General features: G+C 41.3%; 1 protein-coding gene across 1 annotated transcript in view; it reads right to left on the reverse strand.

Moving 5' to 3' along the window:
* Positions 1 to 1,336: 1,336 nt before the first annotated feature.
* The window catches only part of LOC124133430, a 43,970-nt gene continuing 27,171 nt past the window's right edge, over positions 1,337 to 18,135 (reverse strand). Inside the window, exons 25-38 of the mRNA XM_048401021.1 lie at positions 17,917 to 18,002; positions 16,763 to 17,014; positions 15,100 to 15,574; positions 14,835 to 14,935; positions 13,669 to 13,899; positions 13,013 to 13,183; positions 12,166 to 12,326; positions 9,632 to 10,397; positions 8,953 to 9,100; positions 8,259 to 8,515; positions 6,880 to 7,054; positions 5,443 to 6,120; positions 4,062 to 4,592; positions 1,337 to 3,099 (exon numbers count right to left, since the gene is read on the reverse strand). Coding sequence (XP_048256978.1) covers positions 2,906 to 3,099; positions 4,062 to 4,592; positions 5,443 to 6,120; positions 6,880 to 7,054; positions 8,259 to 8,515; positions 8,953 to 9,100; positions 9,632 to 10,397; positions 12,166 to 12,326; positions 13,013 to 13,183; positions 13,669 to 13,899; positions 14,835 to 14,935; positions 15,100 to 15,574; positions 16,763 to 17,014; positions 17,917 to 18,002 — 4,226 coding nt within the window. The 3' untranslated portion in view covers positions 1,337 to 2,905. The remainder of the gene's footprint in view (positions 3,100 to 4,061; positions 4,593 to 5,442; positions 6,121 to 6,879; positions 7,055 to 8,258; positions 8,516 to 8,952; positions 9,101 to 9,631; positions 10,398 to 12,165; positions 12,327 to 13,012; positions 13,184 to 13,668; positions 13,900 to 14,834; positions 14,936 to 15,099; positions 15,575 to 16,762; positions 17,015 to 17,916; positions 18,003 to 18,135) is intronic.

Raw genomic sequence — 18,135 nt, forward strand, 5'->3', positions numbered from 1 at the left:
ACCACAAACGTGATTGGTAATGAGAATAAATTGAATGAAACTGTTTGTTTTTTTATATCACTCTAATCCATGCCTATACCCATAATTGGAACAATCCATTGTTTCCAAGAAATGGCTGCATTTATTCAATCTCAAGAAGTTGATGGTGATAAGATACAGCTATGGAAATGCATTGAAGTCAGGCATTGTGTGCATTAATATCTATTCAAAGTAATTTTCATGGTAGCATGAAAATAACCTGTATGTTTCTGATCTAAGCTTTCAAACCTCATTTTCGAATTCAATTTTGTCAGATTTTATTTTTGTAGCTAGGAACTCGTATACCACTAAAATTGAGATACATTGTCACAAGGCGGCTCGGTCCAGTTGTTTAAATAAGTATCTTGGATATTAGCCGACTTATACTTTCTAACAGCAGTGTTCCAGCAGCTCCTGCCTTTAGTGTTTACATTTCAACACTTTTCAGATCTGATCTGTCCCAAAATTTGTTTTATCATGGTTCAAGACGTCAGTAAAGAATTCAAAACGTTTTTAAATAACAAAAAATAAAGTCTGATGCAATTTTGGCATATTTTCAGGCGTTATTACAGGTGAACCATTGACCTGCCTTTGCATGTGTTTGGGACAGGTGCCACCGGCGGTGCAGGCTATACTCCCCTTTTCACAGAAACCTTGTTTCTTCACTATTTGAAAGTGATTCATAAACACATGCTTATGATGTAGTCTGATTCGTGCAATGGACATATTTCTTGTGGTACTGAGGTCCCCTTTATTTAATAAAAGCGTGCCCATTAATTCTATACACGCACTGAAAACAGACTACGATCATGTAGAAGAGTGGTAGACTACAACGGTTTTGACTTTCTGAAAAGTCTATACTATAAAGTACAGGCATTTCACTGGGATGGTGATATACAGTCTGCCGTAGTGTAGCTGGTATCTCTGGCCAAAACAACTGTTCGCTCTCCAGGAACGAGTTGGTTCATTATTCAATTGCTTGTCTTAGAAGGTGATTAAAACCTGAGTCGGTGGCTTCAGGATGGTGGAGATGTGCCATGATGGTATGGCCATATCTGACTTTGTGGCTTGAAAATTCTCTGCTTTCTGTTAGCTGTACTTGACAGCTAGGACATCAGCGGTCACCATCGCTGGGATTGTCCATTGCGGCAGTCGCTTAGAAACGATCGTCATCACTCGCCCCTTCCCGTAATCTGCGAGAAGACTCGTCCCCCAATCGATGAATGTTATGTGCGATAATACGACAAACTAATCAGAAGGCGCGTATGGCTAAGCTCTTTAATCAAAGAATCCATCATGAATAATTTTTCATTTTGCATATGTCTTGCATCTAAAAATACGCCAAAGAGACTGTTATATGTGTTCAATCATACTGTATAATTATGTGAGTCCTGATGTGTTTTAAATAGCATCTGGAATACTTATGAAATATGGGTGAAATAAACGTGAATCATAACGCAAAGAGTTGACATTTCTTTTAGTTATGCCTGATTACGCTTAGACGGAACCCAGTCGCAAAAACCGCCACGAGAGGGGGCACGAGTCGCAATGTGTACTTCAACCATCACTGACTAAGATAGACATCCTGTAGACAAAGATCGCAGAACCAACATGACACATTCTTAGGAATTAGACATTTATTAATTAATTAACAGTTTAGCCGTTTCTTAAAAGTATCACACGGAAACAGACTTCTTGTCATAATACTCATTACCACACACATAATCGAGTTTCTTATCACAGGCTTGCGGAGATTGACCATTTAAGTCAACACGTTGTCTATGTACATTAGAAGCAACTTTCAACAATAACAACACAGATAGATATATCCACTGTACATTGATCTCTAACGTTAACACAATTATACCTGTAACGTCAACACAAAGAACAGTAACGTGGTTAGCCACAGTATAAGCAGTGAACATGTTCGGCAGGGCTCTACATAGGGACATTCATCGGAACAAATGTACTTAAATCTTTAATTTGTTTCAAAAATTTTCCAAATAATCTTAAGTTTGTTTGTTTGTTTATTTGTTGTTTAGCGCCACACTCAGCATTATTATGCCTCAAAGTCAGATTGACCAATCAGAGAGCAGAACTACTGACCCCACATGAGCCCGTATACTGTCAGTAAAAATACAAGATGGTTGTCACAGACCTATTATGAGACCGTATACCGTAACAGCCATTTTGGATTTTCCAACACCCACCTATTTCACATGAAAGTTCTGGTACCGAAATTCGTTATTTGACACTGTTTTGTGTTTTACTATCATTAATTGTGATATGCAAGGACATTAATCTGTTGTTGTTTTAAATCACGTTCGTGACTTTATTGATAAAGATTAAAGTTAAAAATGTCAACAAGGTTTGGCCTCTAAGGTTTGAAAAGTAGTCTCCCTTTGACCCTTAACGTCAACGTACGCTTGTAAGTGTCAGGTTTTCATTTTGACATGACGTGCGATGTGGATACCAGAGAATGTAAAGTTTTCGGCATAATGATGTGTTATGGTGTCTTACGTTGCCGTATACGGTGTCATATTAGGTTAACAGAAAAATATATTTCTGCTAAACTAATATAACACCGTATACGGCAACTAAAGACACTAATGATATTCTGCTGTAAGTGATCGTTGTAGGCATGGATTAAGGCCAATGCATCAAGAACTGTATATGCCTGTAACAATATAAAAAAAACATTACGATATACTAGGATAACCACACGAGTTCCTGTTTTGAATTTCTAAAACAGTATTTCACTCCTAATATACAAAGTACAAACACGTAAGAGATATACCAAATATTACCGTTATAAAATAATCCTCGCGTACTCTTTCTTCAGATCATTTCCGGACGATTAGAATAACCAACATTTGGCTATTAAACTTTATATATCTTTAAGCTGAGACTTTGCGGATTTCTTATAGTACAGATCAGTGGAGTGGGGAGGGAGAGGCATCCAGTAGTTGTTCCCATCTAGCGGTTCTGGGGAGAAACGGTCAAGGTCATTCTCTGCGGCCAGCCAGCGTTCCACGGGTACTTGAAGGGTGTCTGTTCTATCCTTGACTTTCTCCTTTTGATCTGAAGTGACAAAAAAGAGAAGTAACAAAACGGTTCACCAAACAACGTACTTCGGAGAAAATCACGCTCCCAGAACAGGGGACCCGTGAAGATTCCGGGGTAGAATAGGTCTTCAGCAACCCATGCTTGCCGTAAAAAGTGACTATGCTTGTCGTAAAAGGCGACTAACAGGATCGGGTGGTCAGGCTCGCTGACTTGGTTGATGCATGTCATCGATCCCAATTGCGTGGATCGATGCTCATGATATTAAACACTGGATTGTCTGGTCCAGATTCGATTTTTTACAGACCGCCGTCATATAGCTGGAATATTGATGAGTGCGGCGTTAAACAACAAACCAACCAAATCCCAGAACAGGGCCGATATCACTGGGAACGGTACAGGCCGGACAAGTTTTAATTCCTGGTATTTTACAAGATTAAACTTTCTTTTTAAATGTTTCCATTGAAACTATTTAACATTTTCGTGATAGAGATATTTTATATTTTTCTATGATACACAAAACTGATTTTCATTATGTATCAAGTGTATATTGAAATACATCTGACACAACTGATTATCCTCATCAAAAGTTGAGTAGAATAGTTTGAAATTGCCAATGCTGGCTAAAATGCGGTTTTCGAGATGGCAACTGCAAAATCATAGTTGCATGCTGTATAATGAAGCCATGCTACTTGTATCCTCATACTCAGTTGTTTCAGCAACCTATGCTTGCCGTAAAAGGCGACTCTGCTTGTAAGAGGCGACTAACGGGATCGGGTGGTCAGGCTCGCTGACTTGGTTGATGCATGTCATCGTATCCCAATTGCGTGGATCGATGCTCATGATGTCAATCACTGGATTCTCTGGTCCAGACTCGATTATTTACAGACCGCCGTCATATAGCTGGAATATTGCTGAGTGTGGCGTTAACAAACTAACAAACAAATCCTACTCAGACGCCAAGAATTTGAAAGGCCTACCATTTGCTGCCTGTGAAACACCGATGATTCTCTTTAACTCATCAAACATGAATTCCACCATCTTAGGGTCATCGGGACGACATCTCGTGTCCAGTCTGACCTCCGTGAAGACCTCGTTGAGGATACTCAGCAGCATGTTGAGGAGGATGAAGACAACGACGAGGATGAAGGTAAAAAGAAAGAGTGGTCCGAGGATGCTGTTAGCCATGATTACCTCTTCAACGTTCACCTTCATCAACAGCATGGAGAACAATGTTTCCAAACTGGTGAGAAATGAGAAGTACTCGCTGCTCTGGGGGCCGAACACAATATATGCAAACTGAGTGAAGGCAACGAATACAACACTGAAGACCATGAGGAAGTTGACGACAGGGCCAACTGACTTTTTCAGTGTTGTGCTGAGTTGCGTGACCTTGGCATTGAATCGGATGAGACGAAGTAGTTTCAGCATGGCGAAGAAGAGCAGGAAGCCCTGCATGCAGCTGAACACTTCATCCCACAGGACGATACGCTGAAAGTTCACGAACTCACCTGGAAATGGAATTGGAAAGATAGAAGGATACAAAAAAAGACATTCACGGTGAGCATCTCGACCCGAAACCGCTAGGTAACACAGACTTACGTAGATCTTCAGATCGTTATACTCTCATTGTCTATATACACATAAATGCTACAAATTGTCCTCAGGACATTTAATGATGTCTCGCATTCAAAATCAATAAGATTACTGTATTGATTTTGGTTCTACCAAATGAAAAGGTTCCAAACAAAATGGGTGTGTCGAATTCATAATATTTGTTTTCATGACTCAAGTACTATTAAAGGGCACAAATACCAATGTTTTACTGGCTAAATCTATCCAGGTAACAAGTGTGTGCAAGGGAAATGTTCATGAGTCAAGTATATACTCAGCGTCATTGTTGACGGTTCACGCAGATAAGACAACAAACATATTAAAATAGATTGTATTTACAACTGCCAAGAGTGCAGCTCCATTGCGTCTGGAACAATTTTATACCCACATATACTTTGACTTGTCATGTATTGCAAGTGCGTGGACCTTTCCACTGGTTGCGTTTTGGCGTACGTTTTGGGAAGCATTTTCTAATACCTCGAATCTTGCACTTTTCATTGTCATTAAAAGTCATTTTCCTTTTGTTCCCTGTTTTCACAAAATCAACCAATCAGTGTGACATAGGCATAACCAACGTGTTCTTCAGCTGTTAATCACCGTTGCCAAAATCATCAGACCTATTGACGCTAGACCCTTCAATAATAATGGTGCTGAGTATAGACACTGAATGACATTAACACATCATACATTTGAGACTGATGTCAATGCACTAAGGAAATACACCTTGATGAAATTATTTCAACTAACCTGGATGTTTTTGGAAGTCAGAGAGTGTTAGAGATGTCATAACAAAGTGCATTCCATAGAAAGCACAACAGAGTATAGCTGCCATCACAATCAGGAACTCCACAAAGTTCCAGAAGTCGTACAAGTACTTTCTCCCTCTCACTTTCATCTGTTGAACGAGTTTCACTATGAAATATATTGTAAATGCCACGAATATAAGATCCGTCACCACCATGAATAGAGCGCTTGGCCCAACATACCTATACATTCGTAAAGGAGAGATACTTGCATAGCTTATTGCACTTCCGGTTGGAGGAAATTCAAGCATGAGTGATACAGCACAGAATAAATTCACATAGGGGTTGTACACATTGGTTTCAAGAATTACTGCCCTGGTTTGTCGATCCAACCAGCGATTTTCTTTTAGGTGAAGCAACATATTTGTTGCTGTGACGTCATCGTTTCCAAGTACAGCAACATAGCCACCGCCGCCATATGTTGCAAAATACCCAACCGATGGGATGCCGTTGAGCTGTGAGACTTCCTGGTAGAGCCAGGGCCCAACTGGATTGTTTGTACCGGATGTGTTCAGTGGAGTCCATTTGACGTCATAGCTTACGTCATCATAGTTCGTCAATCCATATTCGGCGATGCAGGTTTTTATGAGACGATTCAAAGGGGATTGTGTTTTGCATGAATCTGAAACAAAAATGTATAAAATATCAGAATAAGCGAATTTATGCACAAAATGTTAATCTTAAACACCAACTTTCTGATGACATTGCTGCACGAAATGAGTTATTTTGTTTGTTTGTTGTTTAACGCCACACTCAGCAATATTCCAGCTATATGACGGCGGTTTGTAAATAATCGAGTCTAGACCTGACAGTCCAATGATTGACATCATGAGCATCGATTAACGCATTTGGGATACGATGACCACTCGATCCCATTAGTCGCATCCTACGACAAGCATGGGTTGCTGGAGACCAACTCTAACCAGGAACTTCACAAGTTCTTCAGGGAATTGGGGGCACGGGTGGCCCAGTCGTCTAAGGCGCCGCTATTCGCTGTGCAGAGTTGCGTCCCTTGGTGCGCCAGAAACCTATGATTGTGGGTTCGAATCCCGGTTCGCCCCGATTATGTTTCTAGTTTTGTCAGCACCATACCCCTGCTCGTGGGTTTCACCGAAGTGGTAAACGTCAGAGACCTGCATCACTTCGGGCTTTCCTCCCCCATTTAGCTGACACGCCGCGATATGACTGTTAAAAGCGGCGTTTAACCCAACTCACTCACCCACTTCAGGGAATTTATTATCACATGGTGGAACACAATTCTGTATTTTTTATAATACAACTGCAGGTGCAGCAATTCAGTACACATGATCTAACGATATGTTCGATGTTAGAATATACGGCTAAAGTATTTTTATCACATTCAGAAGGGTACCCAACCTACCCGGCAGAGCTCTAGCTTGTCGGAGTCGCGGAGGTCCAACCCTGTAGTGTACGTGGTCACTCAGGAGAGACAGCTTATTGTGTGTGACATTGTCACCATTGAAGTTGGTCTTCAGGTACAGGGCTGGAACCAGGCGGTCGACTGACCAGGACCAGAACTCCTCAAACGAAGACACCTGGGAAACACGACACACACCGTTATACTTCATCACTTGCTCAACAGCTGCAGCTGTACCATGGAACTGCCAGTATTATGAACATACAGTCGAACCCCGTTATCTCGAACCTAACGAGACCGTGTGGTAACTTTGAAATATCCGGACAACGAGGCATGAACATTGAGACAGATCAAGTTACAGTATGATATATACATAGCAATATGATTGCATACACAACGAATTAAGAACACTTATGTATATTTACAGACTTGTTTATGTATTTATGAAGCCAAGATTCGATCTTATCCAGTTTGCATTTAGCGGTATGGATGGCACAATTTACTATGCCGAATTGTGTCCCTGGATCCGCTGAATCCGTATCATGGTTTTTCTACCACCTGCGCCACTTCGGTCTTTACTTCCATATTAAGCCATTGTATGTTGAGTTCACAGAAACGTTAAACACAGTTCGGTCATTCAATTGATTGGAGGTGAGGTGAGGTGAAATGGGTTTAACGTCGCGTCCAAGATTATTGCACTTATATAGCGATGTTTATACACGTGTGTGTGTATGTGTGGCTGCTTGTACTAGTCCGGACTGATGCCGATTTATATTGCGTGCTCACTGAGATACCATGCCGCAGTTTAACATGAATACCCCACTTAGACACAGTATACTGACTCCGAGCCGACCAGTCCTTGTTTTAGCCCCTTAATGCCGAGCGCCAGACAGGGTAACAACAAGTACCATCTTTTAACGTCTTTTGGTATGATGCGGGCGGACGCTCTACCACTAGACCACGGAGGCGGTCTCAATTGATTGGACAAGAAGAGATATGTCCATTACTTTGTTGTCAGGATGCAATAAGGCAACGGTTCATAATGAAGAAGGGGCACGGGTGGCCCAGTCGTCTAAGGCGCCGCTATTCGCTGTGCAGAGTTGCGTCCCTTGGGCACGCCAGAAACCTATGATTGTGGGTTCGAATCCCGGTTCGCCCCGATTATGTTTCTAGGTTGTCAGCACCATACCCGTGCTCGTGGGTTTCACCGAAATGGTAAACGTTTGAGACCTGCATCACTTTGGGCTTTCCTCCCACATTAAGCTGACATGCCGCGATATAACCGGAATACTGTTAAAAGCGGCGTTAAACCGAACTCCCTCGTTCATAATGAAGACTATTTAAGGTGTCAGGCAGACGTTTGAAGATACATATCCACTCACCCCCTCAAACCCCCTGATGAAATTAGTCCCGACCATGTGTTTGTCCTTCACCATCATGTTACGGATGTTGTTCACTGTGAGGAAGGATTTCTCATCTCTGTTTTCATAACAGATGATAGCGATGATGACAAGATAGAACACGTAGCTCCCAATGTCCTTGAGGATTTCTACCATACGGTTCTGCTTCTTTCTGTACTTTCTCACTTTGTCCACGTTGGAGAAGTCCGGTGGCTTTTCAACATAAGGCCGACGATGTGCTGAAACAGATGTATACTCTCTGATGATGCATCACTTATTCCAGTATCTTTGTGCTAGCTCTCTTTGTTTTTAACATAAAATGCACATCTGTGATAGATTGCCATCAACAAGTATCGAAGTAATGAAAAACATGAATTAAAATATATATCATAGGTAAAGTAAGTAACTGAGGTTGGTTTTCTGCCACTTTTAGCAATATTCCAGCAGCATCACACATTTTACCAACGTCGGGAATCGAACCAAGGTCTACAGCGCGACGAGCAAACGCTTTAACCTACTAAGCTAAACTAGCGCCTCATATGGATGGACAATCCTTTCCTATATATTAGAATAGATTACACTTAATGAGGAAGGAGATTACACTTAATGTTATTTGTCTATTTGGAAATCTCTTTCGGCAGCTTAAACATAATAAAGTAGTTAAATTTGACCATACCTGGTTTCATCGGGCTTGCGTAACTGGAATAGCTCCTTTTCCCAGACTGGCTATACTGGGTTATCTCCCCCTGTAACTCTTGGGTTGGCGCCTCCTCCATTTCTACTTTTTTAAAGATGAGAGCCAACACCATTGCTACAGCCAGGACCTTTGATTTACAAAATATACATTAAATTCTCTAGTGACATGTAAACAGTAAGCAACCCTATTATTCTAGTTCATCAAATCATCTAAGTCCTTTCCTTTTATGTGCTATGTCCTTTCAGGCTATTTGATGAGATAAGAAAGGGAGTGAGTACAGTTTTGGATCGTGATAAGCAATGTTCCAGACATATCATAGCGTGGGACAGGTTTCACACACTCTACCCATGTGGAAATTTGATCGGAATCTGGAATAGTTTCGTTTGTTATTATTATCCATAGATAAACATTGTAACTTGTATGTATTTAAGAGTGTATATCAACTATATTCTGTAAACTTATTGTTTGTGTACTCCAAAATGAAATAATTTGGTTTTTTTTAAATTGAACCTGAGTTTCAGTGTAACAATTGGTCAGTCCACCTCCTTGCAAGAGTGAAAAGAGGTCATGAATATATTTTCTATATCATTCTTCTAACTCTTGAAAATTCAAATACAAGTGTAGAAACGTCGCTTCATACAAAGTTGCTGATATCTACCTTGACTGGTTGAACGAGCAGGACTGACTCTACGAATGACAGGACGAAGCTGGTGAGCCAGCGCGATGACTTGTCAGCTCCCCACTCGAGACTGTACAAGACCGTGAAGAAGGCCGGTGCAGCGATCGACAGAACGACCAAGAACCAGGCTATGTATGTGAACCAGTACGGCCACACACAACACGATTTCTTTGCCTCAGGAGTTCTGGTTACCACTTTTGGAGACTTTTGTTTGTCATGTTCTTTCTGGATAGGTTCAACGGTAAATATTCCATCAGAAGACCACTGTTTGGATAGATGTCCTGTTTTATTCGTATTGTAAAGAGCATCACTGCTTTTGTTTTTCTTGGGAGGCTTGGGACCAGCCTTTCTGAAAAGCGTGACAATCAGCAGGTTAATGGGCACCACGATCAGGCTCATCATAAGACTTGTCGTCAGCTCCTGAGGGGAGAAGGTGAAGGGGCCGAGATGGACGTCCTGGGTTCCCTGGGAGGGAGTGGTTCCATACCACATAGCATTGGCCACCATTGTGGTGAAGAGCAGCGACAGACAGCAGGACAGCCTCTGGACTCGGGTGAAGGTGCTCCAGGTAGGGCGAGATAGTACAGAAAACCACAGGTGACCATCTGTGAGGTCTTGTCGAGACTTGAAAGCAAATATGTGACCGAAAGATGCAAGTTCTTCATCAGTGGACACGGGTATGAAACGTTCTATAAGACCATCATCCTTGTCGACAGCCATCCATCGATCACAGAGAAACACATGCCTGTAACAAAGGAAAACAATCCGTGTTATGTTGTATTTCGATTGATATAAGTTTACGTAGCGTTGTAATATACATGAAGTACTCAATTTTTGAAAGGGTTGTTTTGAGCAATATTCCACCAGCTCCAGTCTTTGGTGTTTACATTTCGCAACTTTTGAGATACAATCGAGCATGATCTCAAAGTCATACGACTCTTGCTCAGACGTTGTTTGATTAAGGTTACAACGTTCAATGCCTCAGTAAAGCTTTCTAAACGTTTTATAGTGGACATGTGGAGGATATTTCCAAATTTGACGCATCAGTGACAAAAATTATGTCCGATGCAATTCCCTATTTTGACTTGTACCATATGTGCCCATGTTTTTTTAGGTGAACAGTTGACTTGCCCTTGCATGTGTTTGTGACGGGTGCCACCGATGGGGCAGCATACGCTCACCTTTTCGCGAACACCTGGTATCATTACTATTTGATAGTGATTCATAAACACTTGCTTATGATATAGTCGGAATTGTATAATCGACTCTGCTTTAATGCAGATATTTCTTCTGGATATGGAAAGGGTTTTGTCACTTTATTGAATGACAAGGCTGGGGACCGATATGTAGTCATATGAAAGATATTTGTTTTTAGCATTTCGGTTTTAGCTTCAACAGTCAGTAAATGTGATAGCGTGTCACTGGACTGTCAGGTCCATCACAAGAGTACTGCTGTGTGGTGTCTGACAACAAACGCATTCATTTTTATGCAAATTGTGTGAATGGCGGGTGCAACTTGTAGAGCAGGGCATGCTTAACCTTTTCGCGAACACCTGGTGTCATCACTTGTTTTTAGAATCCATTCACACAAATTAACGAATACCGGGATTCACATAATGTTCACCACAATCTCATTAAAATCATATCTTAGTTCTCGCTACCGCTAAACAAAGATCTGAGGACATCCCATTACGGGTCACGTCAGACCGACCTATGGAATGACCAATCAGAAGGCAGCTTTCTCGTGCTTTACGGCACTAATTTCAAATTGGCGACTACGCTTCGAAACATATTTTGACAAATTCTCGATTACAAATTTGAAACCTGAACAAAAAAAACATTCTATAATGGCTAATAGATGGTGTAGATTGTACAGATTTAGTCGTCAAACCCGTAACTATCGTTCGGAATACCCAATGTTAAAGTTTTCGAGGCTGCATGATTAGAAATCACATTCCGACTGTCACTTTCATAATAAGCTTGATATCAAGGTACAACAAGAGTTTGCCACTAACGTGGCTATATCCCCCGCCCCTGTTGCAGAATTTATGACATAATTAAATCTAAACAAACCCTAAACTTTTTTAACCGAGTAGGAACTTGTCATGGAAATTGTTAAAAAAGAAGAGTTTGGAACCTAAGTCCATCTTGTTGCCATGGAAACGTAAAAAATTATATTTAAAAAATTTCTAAATAGCAAAAGGCACCAGTTCAACATGTACATGACAGACCTGCAAAGTTTCATGAACATTTTTTGAACGGTTTCTGAGTTATGCTCCGGAAACGAAACGATACGGACGGACGAACGGACGGAGCCCGTTTCTATATCCCCCGCCAACTTTGTTGGCCGGGGGATAATTAACCTTTCTGAGTTGTTATCCTCTCAGTATATCATAGGATGCGTAGTATACAATAATGGAAAAATGAGGCTGATGTTGTACTCGGGAAATGAGATATCTAAAAGTTGTCAAGTAAAACTATATTAAGTAAATAGCCCAAAATATGAGTCGTACTTGATGTCAGTCTGTATATCCTTCACAATCACCATATTGAGGTACCAGTCGGAGTCTATGCCTTTCCCAGAGTTGTCATGCCAGATTCTCAAGAACAACAGTGATCCAAGAGACTGGGGCACACTAAGGACATAGCTGTTGACGCTGCCTCGGTCCAGTCTCTGAAATAATAATGTGGTAAAACACAGTGATGTGGTTATTAGTTTGCTATAAAACGATGTACACTGTCATGAACATGTTTGTTTGTTGTTTAACGCCGCACTCAGCAATATTCCAGCTATATGACGGCGGTCCCTACATAATCGAGCCTGGACCAGACAATCCAGTGATTGACATCATGAGCATCTATCCACGCAATTGGGATCGATAACATGCATCAACGAAGTCAGCGAACCTGACCACCCGATCCCGTTAGTCGCCTTTTACGACAAGTATAGTCGCCTTTTACGGCAAGCATGGGTTGCTGAAGACCTATTCTACCCCGGATCTTCACGGGTCACATGAACATGCAATGGCAACTTACCAAAACCCTATTCTCATCTATATTTCGTAACATATACACAAAAAGTGTTTCAGATGGCCGAACTATATATTTCAAAAAAGAGGATAGAGAATAACAACACTTTCATTATCAAGGAGAATAACGTGTGCCAGATACTAGTGCTCATCTGAGAGTGTTTCTTGTCAAAGAATAGTTAGCGCTTACGTATGTAGTGATGTTTGAAAAAATACATTGAAGAAATAATACATCTGTTAGTTTAAGATATTTGCGAAATTCAGACAGCACATTTTTTGACCCGATAGATACAATTGGTATCTAGATTATATTAATGGAGAGACCACTCACCCGTTCCTTCTCGTCTTCTAGTGAGCGTATCTCCGTGTCGCCGTGTTCGCCTCCAAGAACCAGATACACCTGGGACTTGGTGCCAGCATTCCGCCTCAAGCCAGTGAACACAGTCACCTGGTAGTGGTACACGTCGGACGGTAGGTTGTCTCTCAGTGGGACAACACTCCACTGGAATAGGAAGTTGATCATTCTCATCTTTCACAACTTCATTCCTAGAGAGTCCCAACATTACAACTCAATTGAAAATGATTAATTGTAAAAAAGGATTAAATCCGTAGTATTATAAGAAGTCATGGTGTCATGATATTCTTTTCGAAAATACAGTAAACTACGGTGAAAACGAACACGCTTATAACGAACTGACGGATATAACGAACTTACTTTTTGGTCCCGACTATTTGCTGTAGTTATGCTGTATATATGCATATAACGAACTACGGTTATAACGAACTAAAATTAGTAGACCCTTTGAGTTCGTTATAATCGTAGTTTACTGTAGGTGTATGGTATGATATTTCTGCGATTGACAATATATTGTCTAAATAATTACACTTTACTAAACCTTAAACCGCCAATATCTATCAAAAACTTTTCCAAAACATGACGCGTAATAAATATGAACTGTATGAATTTAAAGTCACATATTGCCCTACCTTCTCAACATCCTTCTTGTCCGCCCTCCGGACAAAGAAGACGACAATGAGGTACAGGACGATGACGACAATGATGGTGGAGAAGACAGCAGCATTTTCTGCAAGGTTTGCAAACTTGGCAAACACGTTCTTAAAGTCAATGGTGTTAGGCGGCACGAAGAAGCTGGCCCCAAAGGATGTCAGATGGCTTGTCAGGCATTCTATTTTCGTTGCATCCGTCTTTTTGCCTATCTGAATTGTGAATTGACAATATGCAGGATAAAAAACTTCAAATCAACGCAATGGCCAGCAATATTCCAGCTATACACACAGGCTGTAAATAATCGCGTCTGGGACGCAATATCATCTAGGTACAGGGACATGTAAACCACTAAGTTAACCCATCCCATCACCCAATGAATGGATCCCTGGTGGGTGTTGTCAACATTCCTTACTCTGTACTCTTTGCTTGCTTGAAGATCCGGATTAGAATAGGTCTTCAGCAACCTATGCTTGCCATAATAGACGTCTGTGCTTGTCGTTAGATGCGACGAACGGCATCGGGTGGTCAGGCTCGCTGACTTGGTTGATGCATGTCATCGTATCCCAATTGCGTAGATCGATGCTCATAATATCAATCACTGGGTCGTCTGGTCCAGACTCGATTATTTACAGACCGCCATCATATAGCTGGAATGCTGTTGAGTGCTTCGTTAAAAAACACACAAACATACATCAAGGCTAATTAACCCAACTGGCTTTCATTTGTCCATTGCTAATTAACAACCAGTGCTAATTAACCCCTGCCTTTTTTTTCTCCATTGCTTATTACCAGTCAGTGCTAATCTAACTCATGTCCTCCATTTGTACAGCGCTAATTAACTTTTAGCTGCCCTAAAAATATATGGATGAGTCACAGAAACGCAGTGATGAAACCAGGGCCCACTTGCACAAAGCGATCTTAGCGCTAAGATCATCGTAACCCCCATACTTTAACATAGGCTTACAATAGTTGTCGCACTAAGATAGCTTTGTGCAAGTGGGCCGAGGTCTTCGCCAGGTGCATGCTTGTAACTGGGATGGTTTTCTTACATATCCATCTACATGGGGGTCAGTATGTGACGGGAAAAAACTTATATTTTTGGTGTTGTTAGATTCAGTTGAAATTGGAAAACAAGGTTTCTTACTTTCAGTCCATCATGTTTCCAACTGCTAGACTGTGAGTCATAATACTGACACCCAGCAGAGAAGATCGTCACGTTGAGCACCGAGGATGTCACATTTGTATCTGTTCAAACAAAGCATATACAAATGTCAGCTTTTCTGATTTTGATATTTATGTATGTTGGGAAACTATTCTAGCAACAGTAACTGGGTATCTTATGCTGAGAAATATCCTCTACTATTATGGTCAGTGTAAGTTATCATAAGCTGGGCAATGAGAATACTCACCGTGTAAGGGAACGATCCCAATGTACACTGATGGCTTCATCTCTTGGTTTTTCCCGTCACTATAACTGGAAAATGATGTGACGTCGAATGTCAACGCCCACTGTTTTTCAGCCTCCGTTTGATCTTCCAGTGGCATCGTTCCATTAACTTCACTACTCTGATTGGTTGGTACAGAGTTATAGCTTACGAAGTATGCAAATGAGGCGTTTTCAGCATCTTCGGGCTTGAACTGAGCGGCAACAACAACATCTGGTCTTTCTAGAGCGACCTTGATGTAAAATGGATCACCAGTGTAATTTTCAGCCACATCTATTGTATCAGTGGCAACGTCATTGGTTGGGTACACATACACACTGATGGCGTCTGTGAGCTGGTTGATGTCTATCTCGTTGCCATGGTTATACAGAGTGACAGATGTTGTACGTGTCTGGACACTGTCCGTATCATCTATCTGTAGTTTGCTCGATTCCATCACCTTAAAGAAAGGAATCAGTGATCACAGCTTATGTTTGTTTGTTTTTTAACGCCGCAATCAGCAATATTCCAGATTTATGACGGCGGTATGGAAATAATCGAGTCGGGGCCGGACAATCAAGTGATTGAGCATAAGCATCGATCCACGCTACTGGGATACGATGACATGCATCAACCAAGTCAGCGAGCCTGACCACCCGATCCCGTTCGTCGCCTTACGACAAGCATAGTCGCCTTTTACGGCAAGCATGAGTTGCTGAAGACCTATTCTACCCCGCATCTTCACAGGTCTCACAGCTTTTGTGGGCTAGTCTAAGTATGTTACAGACAAAGGGCTATAGATATTATTCCAACACAAAACTAAGGTATTCAAACAAGTAAGGTAACGTATAAAACATAACTGCATTTTTAGAATTGAGCTATTATATATTCATTCATGAATGACACAAAACGTTTGTACGTGCGGGTGACCAATATGTTGATAGATACTCTCTGAGTTCATAATATTAGAACTATCAGGGTATTCGCTGAAGATAAAACCATTATTGTCATGTATTACTATTATGTCACAGGAATATGGCAGCTAAATATTATAATTTAGTAAAAATAATATGCTTGCAAATAAATATATTTTGGCTAAGTGTACGTTTATTCCTTTTCAGTACAATCATCTCCGTGACATCTGCTTCTTTTTAAGGAAATAATACAGTCGTATTTGCTGAAGATTTCAACATGGTTCACAGTCCTGCTCCTCCATTACTAAATTCTTTTATGAACGTCACACTGAACAAATGTGGACGCAATATAAAGTGCCACGTGTTAGTCCTACGCAGTCTGGACCGGACAATCCTGTGATTGCTATCATGAGCATCGATCGACACAATTGGGATCGATGACATGCATCAACGAAGTCAGCGAGCCTGACCACCCGATCCCGTTAGTCGCCTTTTACGACAAGTATAGTCGCCTTTTACGGCAAGCATGGGTTGCTGAAGACCTATTCTACACCGGAACTTCACGGGTCCTGTAGGCTAGTATTCTAGTAATATCCTAAATTTAATATCCAGTGAGAACTTGTGTAACGTTCAGTGGCTTCATCAGAGGTTATTGGGAATGTGCGCAGACATCCTCTGGGTTGCAATACATTACACAGAAGGATGGATGTACCATTAAGAATACCCGGACCTACCTCCACGTCTACACTTGCAGCACCCGCTTTCATCAACGCTGCTGTGATGTTGGGGAATGATGCTGCCTCTTTACCAGATCCGGTGCCAGTGGAGGAGTTCAACATATTTGATGCCATTGTCCGCTGCAACTTGTAAGTGAGATCACCGCCGGTGCTGGTAATGATTGTTGCTTCCTCGCCAGCAACACTTCCCTTCAGCAGCATCTTCACCAACGAGTCCCTGGCTTTGAACACGGACTGGGTCGAGGCAGCCTGAAGAAGAGGCAGAAGGCGGGGATGATGATACTAACCCACATAATGGTATTGGTTACGGCTAAAATTTAATTCGGTTCTTAAGATCCAGATTCAAGTTGACCTCGGATGGAACATACCTATACGTTTTGCAATAGTATTAATTCTGAATAAGTATAGTTTATCTCTTGAAACAACCAAATTGTAGTTCACTTGAGAGGGTTAAAAACATTTTTTTCACGACAAAACGTATGTCATTTTATCATTTTCGTTCAGCTGTGGTCATTTCTTAATTTTACCAATTCCAAGCAGCATCCAGTGAGTGAGTGTGTGAATGAGTGAGTGAGTGAGTGAGTAAGTATGGTTTTACGCCACTTTAAGCAATATTCCATTGATATCACGGCGGAGCACACCAGAAATGGGCATCAGACATAGTACCCCTGTCGGGAATCGAATCCGATGCTTTAACCACTAGGCTACCCGACCGCCCCAAGTAACATCCAGATACCATATTTGGGCGAAAACTCCAACATATATATGATAAGACACAGAAAGAACCATAATAATAACTCTCTATCAGGCATGTACTAGAGGTACGTTCAGCAAGTGAGTAAATACTAAACAAAGGGATATATGGCGTGACCCCGTGGTCACAATGGTTTCTGAGTGTAAATAGTCCGAGTGACCACTGGGCAGGATTCTCAGACGTCACTTGTCAGATTGTAATGGTTCCCGCAAGGCGCTCATCATTGCTCATGCAAGCTGATAGCCCGCCATGATAGCCTGGGTATGATGGTTTGTCATTGTGACGAAGTAAATGCAACCATTAATTAATCAGCTTCCTGAAGCATAAGTATATCGCAAATATAAACTATATCTTCTAGGCCTTCAAGGGAAAGCGAGATGATGTAAGTCATATGTACCAGAGCCTTCTTGTTTTCGCAGTCAGTCTCACACGTCGAGTTGAATGTGTTGGACAGCATCAGATCAAAAAACGATTCGTACAATCCTGAAATGTGACAGATTTACTGTTTGTGATTTAATTGCAAACTGAAAGCGTCATTTTATTTTCTATTTTTGAAAGTGTAGAACTCAAAATATCAACACAGAGACACAGTACTCTGTAATAGTGATAAAAATTC

The sequence above is a fragment of the Haliotis rufescens genome, unplaced genomic scaffold (assembly GCF_023055435.1).
Source record: "Haliotis rufescens isolate VD_foot unplaced genomic scaffold, xgHalRufe1.0.p SCAF_20, whole genome shotgun sequence".
In the NCBI taxonomy this organism is placed as follows: domain Eukaryota; kingdom Metazoa; phylum Mollusca; class Gastropoda; order Lepetellida; family Haliotidae; genus Haliotis; species Haliotis rufescens.